The sequence below is a fragment of the Mytilus trossulus genome, chromosome 6 (assembly GCF_036588685.1).
Source record: "Mytilus trossulus isolate FHL-02 chromosome 6, PNRI_Mtr1.1.1.hap1, whole genome shotgun sequence".
NCBI classification, from domain to species: Eukaryota; Metazoa; Mollusca; class Bivalvia; order Mytilida; family Mytilidae; genus Mytilus; species Mytilus trossulus.
In genome coordinates this window covers 66,520,879-66,540,069 of record NC_086378.1, presented here as the reverse complement: position 1 = coordinate 66,540,069, position 19,191 = coordinate 66,520,879, and the positions used below count along the sequence as shown (strand labels likewise).

General features: G+C 31.3%; 1 protein-coding gene across 1 annotated transcript in view; it reads right to left on the bottom strand.

Moving 5' to 3' along the window:
- The window catches only part of LOC134722936 (A disintegrin and metalloproteinase with thrombospondin motifs 16-like), an 82,304-nt gene extending 64,750 nt beyond the window's left edge, over positions 1–17,554 (bottom strand). The window contains exons 1-2 of the mRNA XM_063586570.1: positions 17,164–17,554; positions 1,420–1,471 (exon numbers count right to left, since the gene is read on the bottom strand). Of these exons, the coding sequence (XP_063442640.1) occupies positions 1,420–1,471; positions 17,164–17,211 (100 nt within the window). The 5' untranslated portion in view covers positions 17,212–17,554. The remainder of the gene's footprint in view (positions 1–1,419; positions 1,472–17,163) is intronic.
- Between the last annotated feature and the right edge of the window lie 1,637 nt (positions 17,555–19,191).

Genomic DNA, 19,191 nt, shown 5'->3' with positions numbered 1-19,191 from the left:
TAAAAAGTCGAGTATCAAACAAAATTACACGAAAAATGTTATCAAATCTGTAGGTGAAGAATTGATTTATGGGTTTTAAGTACTATAGGTCTTCACTCTTTAAACAGAAGAAGTTTACTCATTTTACTTGGCAAGATAAATTGGATGACACATTTTATTTTACAAAAATAATCGCCACATTCGGAGTCTACATATAAAACTATTTTCCAAAACTCATAGTCTGATATGTTTTATACGCCGTCTATGTTTTAAATTCCCAAAGTTACATTCACCACAAGCTTTGCTATTGAGACACAATAGTGACACCGTTAAGTGAATATTATTCATTATAAAAATATAAATATACCCTGGCATCACATATTTCATAGATATTAATTTTAAAGTGATATCTATGACATCGAGGTTTCTTAAACAATAATATCATTCCACATCAATATCGTTTCGTTAGCTCGGAATAAGACCTCAACTGGTTGAAAAATTACAACGCGCTCTATAAACCAGACAGCAAACTAAATTATTTGAATACAGGTTTTGTTGGTAAGTGCTGGCTTTCCTCGTGATAGTGAAGTAAAATTGTACATGGTCTACGGTTACATGCAGTAGATATAGCTATAGATCTTTTTTTCCAATGAATCGTAAAGCAATACAATGTTAGAGAGCCTTTAGATTTCTATGTTTTGTTTTGTATTTTTAGTCGTTATTTTGGGTTATTTTCTTACTGGTTGTCGTAATCTATGTCTGTGCTGGCTTGTTTATTTTAAGTATTGCAGCTTTTATATTTTTAAGTTCAAACTTTTTATTTGGTCTTCATTTACCTTTGTAACCTGAATGATGAAATCAAAATTGGAGAAATGCAAACGCGTATGTGAACACAATGGTTTAATGCTCAATTTTCCAAAGTACCTGCATGATATCAAATAAGAGTCAAAGTTAGATAATGTTGCTGTCTTTAGTCTTATATGCAGTGTCTTGATTGCCTTTCGTATTTGTTTTTCTTCCTCGTTTTAGTTTTTTTTTCCTTCGGTATCTCCTGCCTCTTTTGTTCTAAATCGGAAAGGTAGTTACCCATCTTTGCATCTGAAGTGATACTTAAACCGGATTTTGACGCAGGGTTGGTGCGTTGGGTGAATTATTGTATCTCTATGGTGTCCATTTCTTTTTTAATACGAGAAAGTTTAAGACAGTTAGTCAACATTAAAAAGTTGCGAAGATCATTTTGTACTGTAAAAGTGCGTTTCATTTTGCGGTGAGCACTAGTCACATCTGACTCATAATGTATGTCTGTCATTCGTTACTTAATAATATCACTAGCACGTCAATGTATCGTGTATGTTTGGTAGTTTTATTTAGAAGCAAATATTGACACCACAAAAAATTGCGAAGAGCATGCAAATTCCTTAACTATCTAATATTACTTACCTCGAGGTAGTAGTTTCCCTGAGTTTGTTCCTAATACTGGTAGGCTTATATTCTGGAAAAAAAATGATTTTAAAATTGGTATGCATATCCTAAGTTCAGGTAGAAGGATACTATCGTATAACTTTGTATCAGATCAGCCAGTTTATAAATAATTATATAAAGATCAGCACACATATAGCAACATATTTTTAAATATAGGAGAAAAGATATTGTATACAGTTCATTTTGCTTCGTTAGCACATTCAATATACCAAGCAAATCAATGCACGGACCAACTGGTTGACCATTAATACTAAGGTGTACAATTATTCTAAAGTGAATGTCACAAAAGACTTTCCTTGTCACCAATTACAAATACTATAGAAGACTCATTTTAACGCCATCAGGAGTTGGTTGACAGTTATGAAATTGATATCGAAAATGTTCATTATGTCGTAACTACAATCTAATCCTGCTCCCTTTTCACGAATGGGACCTACAAGTTATACTATTTACCGGCTTTGAAATAACATGAGCAACATGACGGGTAAAACGCATGGTGAAGGATCTGCTCACCCTTCCAGGTCACCTGATATCACCCCCAGGTTTTGGTGGGGTTCGTATTGCTTTTGTACTTCTATTTGTGACATTTTTACTTATTATGTCTGTTTCTTTTGTTTACGCATCGTTGTTAATATTAGTGTCATACAAATGAGAGGTTGAGCTAGCTTAAAACCCAGGTTTATTCCACTATTTTCTACATAAGAAAATGCCTGTACCAAGTCAGGATTATGATAGTTGTTATCAATTCATTTGGTGTGTTTGAGTTTATGATTTTGACATTAGATCAGGGACTTCCCGTATTTCCGTATTTTTTAGATTTACTTTTTGACAATGGTGATCAATGGCTTCCAATGCAACATGGATTAACTTTTAATTACAACAGATCTATTCTTATCATTGAAGAACATAACAAAATAGAAAATGATATCTTTCTTAAACTCTTGATCTTTCTCTCTTTCATTTGAATTTTCAACAACTTTGATATGAATCAACATAAGGATCTATACAGATAAGCAATAAACTATAACCAATCACTGTATTTGGTTATACCGAATGATAATATGACTAAAACGTCATCCGACGTTTAATTTCTAAAGACATTTTGTCATAATAGTCCCTTCTTAAATCTAGTTGTTTTCACCCTGTTTTAAGGCGAGGGAAGAACCAAAAATTTGCGAAAGCAAATCTACAGATCTGAAATTGTTGGGTTGATGTTTAGACGAGTTATATATATACATATCTTATGTCTCACCAATATTTGTGACTAACAATTAAGACGACTTTGGCGTCCTCTAATAACTATACATTCAATATGTGTATGCATTTACTTTGATTCCTTAATAAGTCTCTGAATAATTTATACCTTTCATACTATGGTCTTTGTCTGCCAAAACTTAAACATTATATGCTGCAATTGAACCTGTCTTGTAAATTAATGACATTTATGGTCTCCATTTATTGTTAAATTAATTAAAAATTGATGTTTATTGCAATTGACTACTTAAGATGATACAAAATTGTTTCAAAGGTTGATGTATGAATATCATTTGACAAATTTGTTTTTTTTAATTTTTTTATGTGCAGATATAATGTCGTCTTTAAAATCAATGTTATGATAACTAACAAGGACAATGGTTTTTGAATTAATTAAAAATTAAAGTTTATTGTAATTGTCTACATAAGATGATTCAAAACTGTTTCAAAGGTTGATGTATGGATAGCATATGACAAAATGTTTTTTTATTTTTTTATGTACATATATAATGTAGTCTATAAAATACAATGTAATGATCACTAATTAGGACAATGGTTTTGGAAAAAGAACAAAACATTACTGATATTAATAAATCATTTATAAGTAAACCACATTTGATTTATACTCCACGATTATGTATGATGTATTATTTCATTCACCATAATTTATGTTTATGCTACTACAGACGATAAATTTCGTAGTATGATATACAAACCATAGAGATCAGGAGATGAAAACCATTCAGTTATAAACACTTCAGCAGGTATACAACCGGAAATTGTATACCCTGACTTTCTTTTTTAGTTTGTGACCCGGATTTGTTTCAGTTAAATCGATATATGACTATTGAACAGTTGTAACATACCATGGCCTTAATTTCTGTACCAGGTTAAAAAAAAATATCGAAAATATAAAAAAAGTCCAAGAACTGATCTATTTAGCTGACATTAAACATGCACAATTGTCACGAGACATAGCAGAAGACAAACAACTAATTCGACATCCTTGACAATTCAAGAAGATAGATACATTTACACATTTAAACGTGTTTCATTCATAACAATAATTGAAATTTTACTCGTTCGACGATAAACATCAATCAATGGAACTACTACATATGTTTTATTACTTACAAAGATATCTTAAAACTTATTTGGAAACACACACTGTCGGATTAGTGTCATCACCGGAAACGTATACATTTACCTATTGAAGTATCTTGATATTACATCTAGAGAGAAGTAATACAATATTTTTACAATTATAAAAGTCGTCAGCATTCATCAAGAGTAAATCCTCAAAATCATTGTCAGCGGCAGAACCTATGGATGGAACAATTGAATACTACTTTATAACAGTTTTCCTTTGTTTAGAATTTTTGTTTTAGTATTCATATTTGTAAGAACTTATCTAGTATGTGTTCATTGCTTCAATCGTGCGAAACGTTATTGGATGATGGCGTTTAATTTCCTCATTTAGCTAGCTTTGTCTTTTTACGATCTTATACCTTTTTTCCCCATATCTTTGGATTGCTCTGCCGATACCTTTTTAAGAAGAGCAGGGCCTTAGCATTATTCTAATAAGGAAAATTGAACAAAAGCATTCATCATAATTTCCAATGTATATGTCTTACAAACATACTTACACTGCAAGGGATATATACATCATTAACTGAAAAGTTATACTTAAAGCCTACCGTAATCGAAAAGTAATAGGAATTTAATTTGAAAAAAATACAAGAAAACTTTTCATTACCATGAGAAATCAATGTGTCTGAAATGTTTTTGATTGATATTTTTGTAATGTCAAATAAATAATCGTCGATGTCGTTTTCCCAATACACAAGTACTTATAAACTAAAATTTATTGTAATTTCATCTTTAGAACGCATTAGTAGAATTAAGATTATCGCAGTTAGTAGATGCACCATACATTACATTTAAAAACCTTAAAACACATTAAAAAACAGTATAATAAAAGCATATGATCATTATGTGTGTGCCATAACTGATTTAAACAATAGAAGATCGTAATAAATAATAAATCACCCTATAGTATTCTTATTGAAATGTTAAAAAGGAGTGAGTAATGCAGCCAATTTGCACTATTTTACTACGCTGCAGACATAACCTAAGATAGCATTGTAGAACATTCGTTTGATCTGTGCTATGCACATTAATACCCATAGAACATCAGTTAAAGTTCGGTTATATATGATCACTGAGTTAATTTTGTTTCTTTGAAATTTAAAAATGAGAACTATAAATTAAACTTATATTGTATTTTAATTACGGGACGTCTTGCAAACGACTTCTTATTTGCAAATAAATTTCTCCATAAAAAGAATAATTGCAATAACTTGTTTCCAGTCAACTATGCAAACTTTACATAAAAGTTATTGAAATTTTATTGTTAGTCTTTCACAGTGACAATCAGAAGTGTATGCATGACATGAACATTTAGATATTATACTGAATCCCAGTTGATTTGTCCTATTTTTCGATAATCAAAATTATCGCTATTTTGTGCATTTTTCATTTGATCTTTTTTTGTGATAATTTTCATATCATGCTTCTAGCTTGATGTGAAAAAATTATAACTAGATACTAAGGAGGCCACGTGGCGTTGATAATGAAATTGACATTGAAATTGACAACGTCGTCATAGGTAAAATAGCGATAAACAGATTATCATTGGTCATCTCAACCCGATTGCTTTTCTCACTTTCGCTGTTCCAGCTCAAGCGAGAAAATCAATCTCGTTGAGATAATCAACGATAATCTATAAAAATCCATGGCAACAAAGTAGTGAGACAAACGTAAATGCACCTCAAAATAATTGATATGAAAGATACTATTTGTAAATCCTTATAAGTATGTAAAAGAGAGATTGTTGTTTTTCATTTGTTAGATGCATTTGAACTTTTGATTTTGTCATTTGATAAGAGACTGTCCTTAGAGATCGGTCATTTTGTAATTTTACTTTTGGTAAAATATTTGAATTACAATTAATTGGCATACGAAATAAAAATGTTTTCTCATTCCCTTTGAAAGTCATTCGATTCCTTAGTTTTTAATCGATTTGTTAGATTTGAACGTAGGTAAATTACTATTGGCTTAATTGTCAGAGACTGCAAATGATTAAAAAATATTTATGTAACATGACTTCCTGAAGCAGTATATAACTATACTAGTATGATGAATGATGATTCAACAGGAATAAAGTAAAGTACAAAAAGGTCAATAGACGGTAACAAAGTGATTTAAATTTTAACACTGAAAGAACCTTTTTAAGTGAAAAAACAGGGATCATTTCTCCATGGATATTTGAAGAAGAACAAAATGGTCAATAGAGCTAACAAAATCTTAAGAAAATTCAATATTAAGCTAGTTACGCAAGTACTCCATTAAATTAAACAGTTGGACGAAAGACGAAACAAAAGTAAGCGGTCTGTGTGGCATGTATGTTTATTTTGTTTTGTTTTAGTCGAAACTAAAATTTGTACAGTTTTTGAGGATAAGGGGAACTAAGAGGTAAACATCACATCATTGTGCAATTTAACCACTACGATGCCAAAAATAGGGAAATGTGGGATTAAGAGAAAGCCAGTTTGTTCTTAAACCAATGATGTCATTGAAAATGTATGTTTCAGACTGATACTGTGATCTAAAGGAAGTTCCTTCCTGTGTTTTGTCATCAACAAACTTTTCACAACATTTCACAGATCCTATATGTGACATTTAAGTTAATATTTGCAAGTTTTTGTGGTTTTAAAAAGCCACAATAACGCAACTTTTTGTTGTCAATTCACGCATATACTACTAAATGAAGGTAGGAAATCGGTCTAAGGGTTCATTTAAAAACTTGGTCAGTGACATGCTTTACAGGTGTTAGTACTGTACTTTGTATATGATGAAATATACTGTTGACCTTAAATTACATTGTTATAAGCGTCAATATGCCATATATTATTTTTTTATCAAAACGTTGTCTTAAAAAAGAAAAAAGCGTTTTAACTAAAACTTTGCACAATTTTCTTCATTTATTGATTGATATAATCAAGATCCATATGAAATTTTGTTAAATTGGCTACGTTGTTAATCGCTATTACAGATAATATTGTCTCGTCAATTTTGATCAGAAATGGAATAAAAAAACATGGGAATTTTTAGAATACTCCACACATGTATTCTTTAAGAAGAATGAATCTTAATGAAAAAGTAACAATTTTTTATTAAAAAATAGAATCTTCAGCAATTGTTGTAATATTTCAATCGGAAACAACTTAATTTCTGTTTATTTGATACTTTCTTGTTACAAACAGAGAAGCAATTTTAAAATAGTTGATAGCGATTGGTAAGGTTGAAGTCATCCCTTTGCAACACTACGGACGCCATCATTATTTGATTGACCATTATTGAATATATTTGTCATAGACAAGATAGATGACCTTTGATATCTCCCAATAGTCGTAACCACAATACTTGATTGTAAGATCACCGAATCAGACTTATCGCTGAATGTGTACTAACCATGAGCAACACGACGGTAGCTATATGTGGAGAAGGGTCTACATAACCTTCCTGAGCATCCAGATAAAAGTTTATGTGTTGCTCAGTTTTTAGTTTTCTATTTATTATATATAATTAACAATCATATACGACTTTAAACTCTTTAAAAAAAAATTATGAAGATACTAGAATTAATGATAAACCACCAAAAAAAAACAAAAAAAAAAACAACTCTTTTCCTTGTTTGATGTTTTTTCACCAAGTTTCGACGCAAATCTCATAATCCCCATGCTGTGCAAAAGACGACGAAAATGGCAGACGCATCATTTTTGATATTTAGGTCGAACATCTGAACAAACTCTGTGGTATTGCTTTGTACTACAGTAAAAGAAACACTCTTTAATTAAAGTATAACTATAGGAATATCAACTCAGGTCGTTAACGTAATGATAATGAAATTCTCATGTGATGTGCATTATTTGTATCAATCTTTATTGTTTATTATGTTGATTGTTCTTTACTTCTAACCTAGAACTATTATTCAAGTCTTTATTGACGACAAATAAACGATGCATTACTAACCACCTCAAACATCAACTTGTCTTTAACTGAAACGATATGTGTCAATTGCTTTAGTTAAAAAGCAAAGCAAGCGATAATAAGAACATTGTAATAATGATGTTGATTACAAAGTAATTACTGTCATAACTGAACCTGTAAACTACTTTTACAGACATTTTCAGTTTTGGACAGATCAGCTAAGTTGCAAATCAACCTGCGATAATTTTGTCAGCCAAAAAGGGGTATTACCAATTATCGAAATCGTGATTAAATATTATTCAAACTGAATATGGAACTCAAATATGCTAGTAGTAACTTACTGGATTAAAATTTTAGTGGAAAAAACATAAGCTATTGCGGGTATATTACATTAATGCTATATATGATTAAAACCACTGTCAGTTTGTTAACAAATAAACGCATCATAGATACCAGGGTTGCAATTTTATATTTGCGCCACATGCGCGTTTCGTCTACAAAAGACTGATTAGTAACGCTCGAAAAAAAAAGTTAAAAAAGGCCAAACAAAGTATGAAATTGAAAAGCTTTTATGACCAAAAATTCTAAAAGTTTTGCCAAATACAGCTTATGTAATCTTCTACTAAGGTGGAAAAAACTAAGTATTTCAAAATGCCAAGTTTAATAATGAGTTAATTTATAATTATGACCATATCAATTATTATTCGTGTCAACAAAAAGGTGCTGAAAATTTGGCTGGTGATACACTTGGGTAATGAAAAATCCACCACCATTGAAATCCAACCTCGGGCCTTTTTTTTCAAAAAAGTGGAGACATCAGAGACGGACTTTTGATGTTACAAACCGAAGGAATTGTTGAAAGGATAAACTAGTAGATATATATCTAGTCTAACACATAACAACGGAAATATGAAGATATATCTAATCAATCATGAAAATGGCATCATTCAAGTCACAAGACACGATTTGAAATATGTACCAGACAAATGTTTCTTACGTGCAAAAAACAATATACAAAGTTATTATCTGCAGTAGGTTAGACTAATATGTGTTGCATGTTACATATTGCAGAGTTAGCAGAGTTAGGAAAACCACCTTACAGACCCCACACAATCTTAAACTGGTATTTGATTGACGTTACATAATGGTTACATAACCTCATCACTCGGGGACTAACACGATATGCTACTTGTCATGAGATTTAATGATCTGTCTGTTCACTCAATTAGGTACCTACAAACAAGATCGTTAACAAGTGCTCTTCTCTTAATCTGTCTAATGGATATGTAAGAAATGAATAAAACAGGTATCAGATTAAAAAAAATACAGACAAGATAAGGAAGTTACGATCGTTTAAGCATAGAACATCTGGTTAAACTGAGTGATTTAACATTAAAATGTTGAATTGGAATTTTGCTATACAATCAAATACAACAAATCCAGAGGAGTTCCAAACTCGTTTCACCCGAAAATTACAGACATAAGAAAAAAGTAAAATTACATATTACCGAACCCCTAGGAAAATTCAAAATGAAAAGTCCCTTATAAAATGGTAAAATCAAAAACTCAAACACATCAAACGTGTGGAAACAAATGTCATATTCCTGACGTTGAATATGCATTTCCTTATGTAGAAAATGTCATAAATTATGACCAATACTGGAATCTTGACAACAGGTTTGATCTTCGGGTTTACCAGAAGTTGGAGTAAATTATAGTAAAACGCGAACGTCCATTCCTTTCTATATGTTTGACTACTGAAAGGAAAAAGCAAACTAACAAATATATACCAAACTCTAAGGAAAATTCAAAATGGAAAGTCTCATATGAAATGGAAAACCCAAGCGCTCAAACGTATCTGACTTCCAGAAATAAACAGTAATGCAAGATGAGTGTTTCAGAAGCAAGGAGTAAAAACGAGATCAAGTTCTACCTAAAATGAACAATGGATGGTATATATACATTTTGTAAATAGGCGGACCATCATAAGTATCTTTCATCATATGAAAAATATTACAATGTATATAAGAATTTGTCAAAGTAAGACAAAACAATGAAAGAAAGGCTGTTCTGTCGAAAGCATATTTCTATCAAATGAACTTGTGTTATTTCAAAGGTCAATTTTTAGAATAAAGTTAAGAGAAATGGTTTAAAAATGATTATATATCTTAAAGAAAGATATGCATTCTTCTAAAAGTTAAAATTTACGATAAAAAGAAACCATACATAAATAATCGCATATAGCTATTAATTAGAAACTATCCATGCATCACAGTTCGAGTACTTGTGCCTTTAAAATTATTGAACTCTCGTCGATAATTACCAGTGAGTGTCAAACGAGACAGACAATTTACTTAAAATAGACTGCTTAAGAAGTATAATCTAGTACTTGACAACACCGATTTAAACAAACGAAAGTACAAAAGTAAATAAAAATTACCTCTTATGATGACCAGTATAAATTGACCTTAATCTATTGTCTGGACATCTGGTGGAAAGGGTATTAGAAACCTAATTATATATTCTGAAGATGTTTATCAATATAAAGCTGACCAACTGAAAGACCATTATGGTGTGTATGCTCTCCAACGATTTATATTCAGCTACCTAAAGAAACCCTGGTGACCACCATAGGACTACAAACCTATCATCTAACTAATTATAGAGAATAATGATATACCACACATATAACTTTTAAATCTTTCACATGGATTACAATATATAGACTGGCATCATTATAAAGAGGCTTCAGATTGTCAACCCTGGCTTATGCCAGAACATACAGATACAGGCAGATGATTCGTCTGATCTTAAATAATCCGGAATTGATATAATTTCTTCTAGTCATATTCATGCTGCATGTTTTCATTAAGATATCTTCACCTTGTTGTAACGTGAAGTATCAAGACAGTGAAATATGCCAAAAACTGAAAACAATACATAGTAATAACAACCAAGCTTCCAAAGTGAAAGTGTTTTAACACGCGAAACGTCTTAATAAACCAGAACAGGTTGGTCGATTGAGAATGGATCCTTGTTTCATCCAATCAACCTCAATTGTATATGCGTCCTCATAAATATCTAGTATTGACAGAAAAATGTATACCTTACAAGCACGCAAATATGAAAATTAAACTTCAATATCGTGTGGTACTTTACATTAGATTAATAATAAACAAGATATCCTATAATCCGAGAAGTCAATTTGTGGCACAATATCTATTCAAAACAATAGACAACAGATTTTAATTCAAAAGACTTCATTTCAACAGGTTTTTTTTCTGATGGGTATTTTTTATTTGGTGATACAATGCAATAAATTTAATATATGATATATCTCTATCAAGTTAATCCATGATATAGAGCTTATTACGTGCCAAAATATAAAACGTACCCAGAAAGATGATAATTTCACTGTACTGTCATGCAACACACGATTGACATCGAATTCATTGTTTCATCGTGGCGTGTAACAACGTATATAATGTAAATGATCATAAATTTGAGTGTACATTTTATAACATTTATGAAAATCGAAACTATGTTGAAAAAGTTTAGACTTCGGGATTCACCACTATTTTAGATGCATTTAATTAAAAATACTGGAATAAAAAGAGAGGGAGATACAGAAAGAGGAATACCATTGACCAACATACAAATTAACCATGTACTAATACTGAAGAAATTTTAGAAATACCAATATACATTGGTTGATCAGAACACAAATGTTGTCTTCAAGTTGAATAGAGACTTAAATCCATAACGTATTTTATATATGTTATATCATGAGAATTGGGTGTCCTATATATATGATATCATTCACCTATTATAAAAATTTGTATTTTGAAAGCTTTAGCTTTAAATGGTTTTGATGTTTTAATATAACAGTGTATTGCTATTTGTATTAATTACTTAACGTAGATTGATCGAACTATAGGTCTGTCACCATATATACGACCTTCAACATACAACGTAGCAAGCTATAAGACGTTCCAATACACGAAAAAATGCAAAACAATTCAAACGAGACAACTAACGGTCTGATTTAAATGAAGAACAACTAATGAACAGCAAATATGATACAGAAAAAAAAGCAACAAAAAGACAACCACTGAATTGTCATTTTTAAATTTTCGTTATATTTTTACCTTTCCTGTGCAAACATAATGTACACCAACATACAAATTATACACGTTAAATTTGTTTGAACTTAACACATACAGTATTGTTCGTCAATTCCTTCACTTTTACAAAATTGACTGTGCATGTAATCCATGATAATCCATCATGTTATCACGTAAAACTCAAACAATTGAAATCTTTATACTATGGAGACTTTGAAAATATCTAGATGGCCATGGGTCAAAATGAGGCCTTAATCCTAAACAAAGGCGACATGCATCGTTATGACTGGTATAAGGATTTAACCAAGATGGATAATCATTAATCATTTTTCAAGACCATTGGTGTCATTTCATTGAGTACAAAGGGTATTTTTACTTTGGATTTCCAAACTTTCTGCCCAAAGGTTCATGAATATAATACATACATGCTCTTAGCATGAAAAAAGCAAAAGATTTGGAAAGTCTTACATAAATCCGTCCTGAAAAGTATGATAATAATATGATTTAATGTCTTTTAAGTTGTGAAAATAACGAGCTGCTTATGTATATAATAGTTACTATAACCTCAATTCGCGAGTTGTCGTTTTTACGCCCTACTTACGAGAGCAATAACGTTTTCTTATCTGTACGTCTGTTCGTCCGTCCGTCTGTCTGTCTGTTCGTTCGTCCGTGCGTCCGTTCGTCCCGCTTCAGGTTAAAGTTTTTGGTCAAGGTAGTTTTTGAAGTCCAATCAACTTGATATTTAGTGTACTTGTTCCTTATGATATAATCTTTCTAATTTTAATGCCAAATAAGAGTTTTACCCCAATTTCACGGTCCACTGACCATAGAAAATGATAATGCGAGTGGGGGCATCCGTGTACTGGGGACACATTCTTGTTTTTTCAAGCTGTTATATAAAAGGACGCTCATGGAAACAGTTGGAAATGCTGATTCTGTGTATTTTTAATTTAATGTCGACTTTTACTGTCACCTAAAGTTTATCAGACGTGTTAAGTTAGCTTTTATTTGAAATACTATTCCTGTAATCCTTGTACTACTTCAAATGACCACGTATTCAATATTCAAACAACAGGAACTTTCATTCTGGACTTTAAAGTGTCTTAGACTAGATGACCAGTGGTCAATGTTTGGACAAAAATTCAATTAAATTGTACATCGTTCTTACACAGTTATAGATTTGACAGTGATTAAGTTCATTTAATATGCTTTATATAAATGTCAACATTGTAATTGTCTACATGCTTAGTCGGTTTGTGATAAGAAATTTGTGGTCAATTTCTAATAAACAAATACAGAAGATATAAAGATTTAGGACTTTCTAATCTACTCTACAAATTTGTTTCCAATATAAATATATGATTAAAAAAAAAGAGGAACAAAATTATTAGAACGTATGTTCTTTATGCCAGAGAATGATACACAATGATTTCAATATTGGAATAATTATAAATCATATTTTATTATTACCTTTGTAATTAAACAAAACAAAAACTGATATCAAAACGACCGTTATCATTACGCGAAATGAATTAATCAAGTTTAAACAGATTATGTAAATGAGCATGTCCCAAACCATGACAATAACTCTTCTCTGTGTTGGTCTTCAGTTATATCTGCGACAATTTTGAAATCTACGGCAAGGTGGAACATTATTCTTAAATCTTTTTTTTAATATTGGCGCACTATTGAGCCCTCGAGTAGAGCGCATGATCAGATAAAGGTTAAAATTGGTTGAACCCGTCACGGTACAAAGAACCTCTTCAGAGTTTTGAAATCATGCTGTCAACTCTATCGGTTGAAGGTTTAATACAACAACGCAATAAACAGTACAGAAAGAAATGTACAGAACAAACGATACAGGCAAAACAAAATTTGTAAAGTATTGTTCAAACTATAAATTAGAGAACAATTTATTATTGACGTTTATCCCCAAAAATACGTTACGTGATGGATTAAAATGACAAAGTACTTAAGATTTTTTTATTCATTCAAATCTTGTCATGATGTTACGCTTACTGTTCTTATACAAGTATACACAATTTATGTCCTTTTAAAACACATTAAGGGGGAAAAGCACGTTAGTGATGACAAAGCAGTAGCATCAGAATCCGCTATAAATGTCGCGTATAAGTCCTCCTACACTGTTTAAGTGTCAAAGTATGCACCATAAATTCTATATTTAACGTCAAACGCTCCTAGGTACGACTGATATGTTGTCACTTTTTTAAGATTAAATGCCAAAAACTTTCTTTTCCCCAATAAAATAATGACAAAACTACAGGTTGTATCACCATGACATTATCTCAATTTAGTTTACATGCTTTACTTAACTTGGTATCTTATCATCCGGGTAATCAAGCTTCTGCTGCAAAGGATGCCGGGAAGTCGTGTGTCCCTATCAAATTAACGTGTCAGACCAGATTATATAACGATTACTGAAGATAACAGCTAATTCTGACAGAAGTCAGCTACTATCAGAAAACACATTATTGCATCCTACAGAAACTACGATGTTCACATTGTTACTTTATTGTTCAACAAATATGCATAAAATAGTTCATAACTAATGCATGAATAACAAAGGAGAGAGATGACAATGAAATGTAATGAAATGTAATGAAATGCAATGAAAATAGCATCCGTCATCCAATATAGCTTCAAACCTACGACAAACTGATATATCGTCCCTTTTATCTATTTCAAGATAATTTCACAAAGGCTGTTTGTGCTTCAGAAGTACCTATTTTAGCTACTTCATGGGCTTGGGAAAAGTCTACTTTAAAAACGTTGACATAAAATCCTCTTTAGTCATCCATAACTTTTAGAAGTGTAACCAAGAGATGGAAAGAAAGAATGCAGTAAAATATAATAATAAAAAAAAAAAAAAGTGGAATGAAAAAATCAACAAAAAACAAAACACAAGACATAAACTAGAATAGACACTCAGAAATTGATACACAAATTGATTGATTAAATGTTGGTTGCTTAATCTCCATTTTGAACTATTGACTGTTAGTTAAGAACCATGCATCCACATTGGACTACAATCAACAATAGTCTATACTAAAACCACAACTTTCAATAAAATCATAGAGGTATATAACAAAATTAATCTATCACAGCCTACCAACATTCACGCGTATTACAGGTATCAATTACGAAATCAAACAAATAGTCCTCGAATCATACATGCAAAGTCGTATGTAATGTCACGGGTGATAGTAAAGTGTCCAGTGTTAAGCTCTGTCCCCTTTTGTTTGACACTAGGTACAGTTCATTTAATTTCCTATTCGTATTTATTTTACTAGAATAATGTGACACAAAGTTCTGATTATTTATATAGATATAGGAAGATGTGGTGTGAGTGCCAATGAGAAATAACAATTTAAAAAGTAAACCATTATAGGTTAAAGTACGGCCTTCAACACGGAGCCTTGGTTCATTATGCATGAATAAGAAAGAAACAAGCACGAAAATGTTTCAACTTTTTTAAAACAAAATAACGAATAAATGAATTGTCAAAATGAGATGAAAATGTCATACAAATTGAATGTTTTTCCATAAAATGAGGGGCTGCAAAAACATAACTATTTGAACAGGGGCATTGAGGAAGAGTAAGGCTGCGAGAACTATTGTATTGATCCGTGACTACATTTTCTTTAGCCAAAAGTGTGGAAAGTCTTTAAATGTATTTCATTACAATTGCACAAGGTCATGAGATTCCGCCGGACAGTATTACATTAAATCCATTGGATGTGCATTGATTGATACATTAGTCTAAGCGAACATTATTTATGTATTAGTTATTTGAAGATGTGGTGTGAGTGCCAATGAGACAACTCTCCATCCAAGTAAAAATTTATAAAAGAAAACCATTATAGGTCAATGTACGGCCTTCAACACGGAGCATTGGCTCACATCGAACAAAAAGCTATACAGGGCCCCAAAATTACTAGTAAAACCATCCAAAGAGGAAAACCAACGGGTCTAATCTATATGAAAAACGAGAAACGAGAAACACGTACTAGTATAAATTACATAAACAAACGACAACTACTGTACATCAGTTGGTATTGACTTTTCTAGCTTTCTGTAATTGCGAGTACTCTTATTTTCGGTGCATTTGGGTTATTGTATTTTCTGCAGTTTCCTACCGATTTATTTAGTTAAGCGAATTGCAATTGATTTTTAAGGTTTGTTCCTATGTTGTGCTGTTTCACCAATGACCTAGACTGGATGCTCGTAAATATATATAATCTCGCCGCATTCTTTATGTAGTTGTCCCAAGTCAGGAGTCTCTAGTACAGTGGTTGTTGTTGGTTCATGTCTGTCATATTCAATTTTCGTAAACTGTTTTGTTATACATTAGGCCTTTATAGTTATCTCGTTTGAATAGTTTCACATTTTTCATATTAGGACCATCATAGTCGACTATGGGATTTTCTCATTGTAGAAGACCGTAGCGTTGCCTATAATTGCTTACTTACAGATCATTTTAACTCTTGTTTATATTTATCTCATACCACATCTTCTAGTTAAACTGGTTTTTTTTCAAATTAGGAGTCCCATAAGATCTCATTAAGCCCCTTTTTGTTGTCAATTATTATAATAGAAAGAATTTCCCGAACTCTTTTGAAATATTCAACTGCTATGTACCTTAAAGCACCTGACATAGTTTGATATAGAACAATTATGTATAATTACTTAATCTGGAAGCTGCAGTCGAACACCTGCTTTTTTAAGAGTAAAAATCAGCTGAAAATTAATGGCTAATATGTGCTAATTTATTTGAGATATTGCAAAAAAAGATCAAACGGTAATACGGACAATCAAAAGCTCAGGCAGTATAACGTAAACTTGAATAAACCGCATTTTATTGAAACATTTTAACTGTCAGTAATTTGTAAAATGTGTTCCAAGGTTGTGTTCGTACACATTATACATTTTCGTAATTGCAAGGTAATTGAAAATCATACATTAATGAAATCAAACATTAAAATACCAGCCTCCTAAGTACAATTCTGTAATGCAGAACACTCGATAAACATAAGTAACATTATATAATCAACCTAACAGGTGGGTTCCAACGTTTTAACTACAAAGTGTTAGATGTGCTGATATAGTAGAAAAATCTATGCTAACATACAAACATATGTTAACTACGATAGCTTCAATTCTTAAAATTGATAATCATAAAAATTCGGCCTAAATATTATAATAGTATATTTCAAAGTTGCTGTTAAGATTTTTGATGAATTAAAAGACTTACCTGTAATTGAAATAATATCAGAGTTGATAATAGTCCGTGAAACCTCATTTTTCAACTCCATAGAAAAGAATTTCCTGAACTTAATTGCTGTTATGCATAAACATAATGCTATTTTTTGCTATAAAGTCACTTTCGTTTGACTATCCTCTAATCATAAAAGATGACTGTTCACTATATCTCTGTACGACCCAGAATAATCTTTTCTAGGTTTGAAATATACAAAGCAGAAGAAAAGTGTATTGTAATTTCTAACATTTAAAATATATCAATATGAATTAATAAATGTTAAATATTTTTATGAAGCATTTGCGAAAATTTTTGCCCAGCTGTAAGTGGAATAGATTTAAATATAAAAGAAGATGGAATATATTTAATATACTCTCATTCATAAATTTTGTAGCAGAATATATACAATTGCTATCGCACATGTCGACCAATCAAAATTGGAAGTTTTGTGGTCTACTGAACACAGACAAATTTATGTGTAAAAGGGGTAGTGCGACTATAACTAGTGTATAGTATAAAAGTACTATCTTTCACAGGTATACTACCTAGATCCTATTATCTTAACAAACCTATACATTTTTTACCTCATAATGTGAACTTTAAACACCGAATACATTTAATCTGTTTTTACTTATTTTATCATTTCTCGGTTTATAAATAATTTGTTTACATTTTGCTATTGCGTAGAGATATAATATAATGCCACATTTTGTTATGGGTTTGGGTTTATAGAGAAAGGGTTAGATTTATAACTGTTAAAACATAGCAGACTTATAATGTATTACGTCAGACCAGCGTTTCGTCTATATTTGACTAATCAATCGCGCTCGAACAAAACAAACCAGTCGGCAAACTCGATAACGAAGCTGAAAATACATTGGGAATAAAGTTAGTGCCATAGCTTTAACTATGCCCGGGAAAAGAAAGTCTTAGTGTTATATCAACATATTTATCTGATTTACAGAAAAAGGCGAATCAATGATATGCAGTGGGGATCCAGAAAAGGGGAGGTTCCGGGGGTTGCAATAACCTCTTTTGTTGGACGATCAATGCATTTGAATGAGAACAAATGATTTGACCCCTCCTTTTTATAATGGGTTGGGATCCCCCCCTTTTTGAAAATGGCTGGATTCGCCACTGATATTTCATCAAATTGTATAAACACTTACGTATGCATGAAGCAAAATTGGGCAGCAATAAAAACTAATTTAAAGTATACAAGAACAACCGTCACCACAATATTCTTTGATAAATGAAATAACGGATTCCTGTCATTCTTTCAGTTAGCACATGCTTACTTAGCGAAAACAAGACTTAACACATTAACATGCCTCAAACAATAAGGAGCTACAGGGTACCTAATTTGACAAAGAATACAACAACATTAGAAAGAAAATCAAAAAATTGCAAACTGCAACGCTCCACGACGTTTAAACAAATAAAATAAGTCTATGGCAAAAACATTCAGTCCTTGAAAAACGGAAAGGTACATTTGAAAATGACCCAAATAGTCCATTTACTTGTATCATTACTACATGTACATGTAGTTCATCAGTTTACTAAAAATATGAAAATAAACTTAAAAGTCAAATCACCACCCTGGGAATAAGAGGGTGTCATTCAGTAAGATAGAATGCATGTATATGTTTTAGCAATTTCACTGATAAATGATTGACACAGAAGAACTATGATTTTGGATTTTTGCTTATTTTGCTTGTAAATGCATGCATGTTCACAAAAATTTAAACGATTAAAGAAGACCTTGAAAACTTTATTGCATGCAGGCACATCGATCTACGTTCAACATATTGGTTAGAAGTTACAGATAGTATAGATATCGAAATATTATTTTTTTGTAGTATGACAGTCAGTACTGAAGCATACTAGGTTCTATTGTATTCGGGTTCGTCTATTAGTCAAATAGTTGCATGAAGGTATTTTTACATTATTTCTTTAGTTATTTAATTGGTAAAAATCATAAACTTTTGAATCATACATGATTTCATTTTCTTATTATATAAT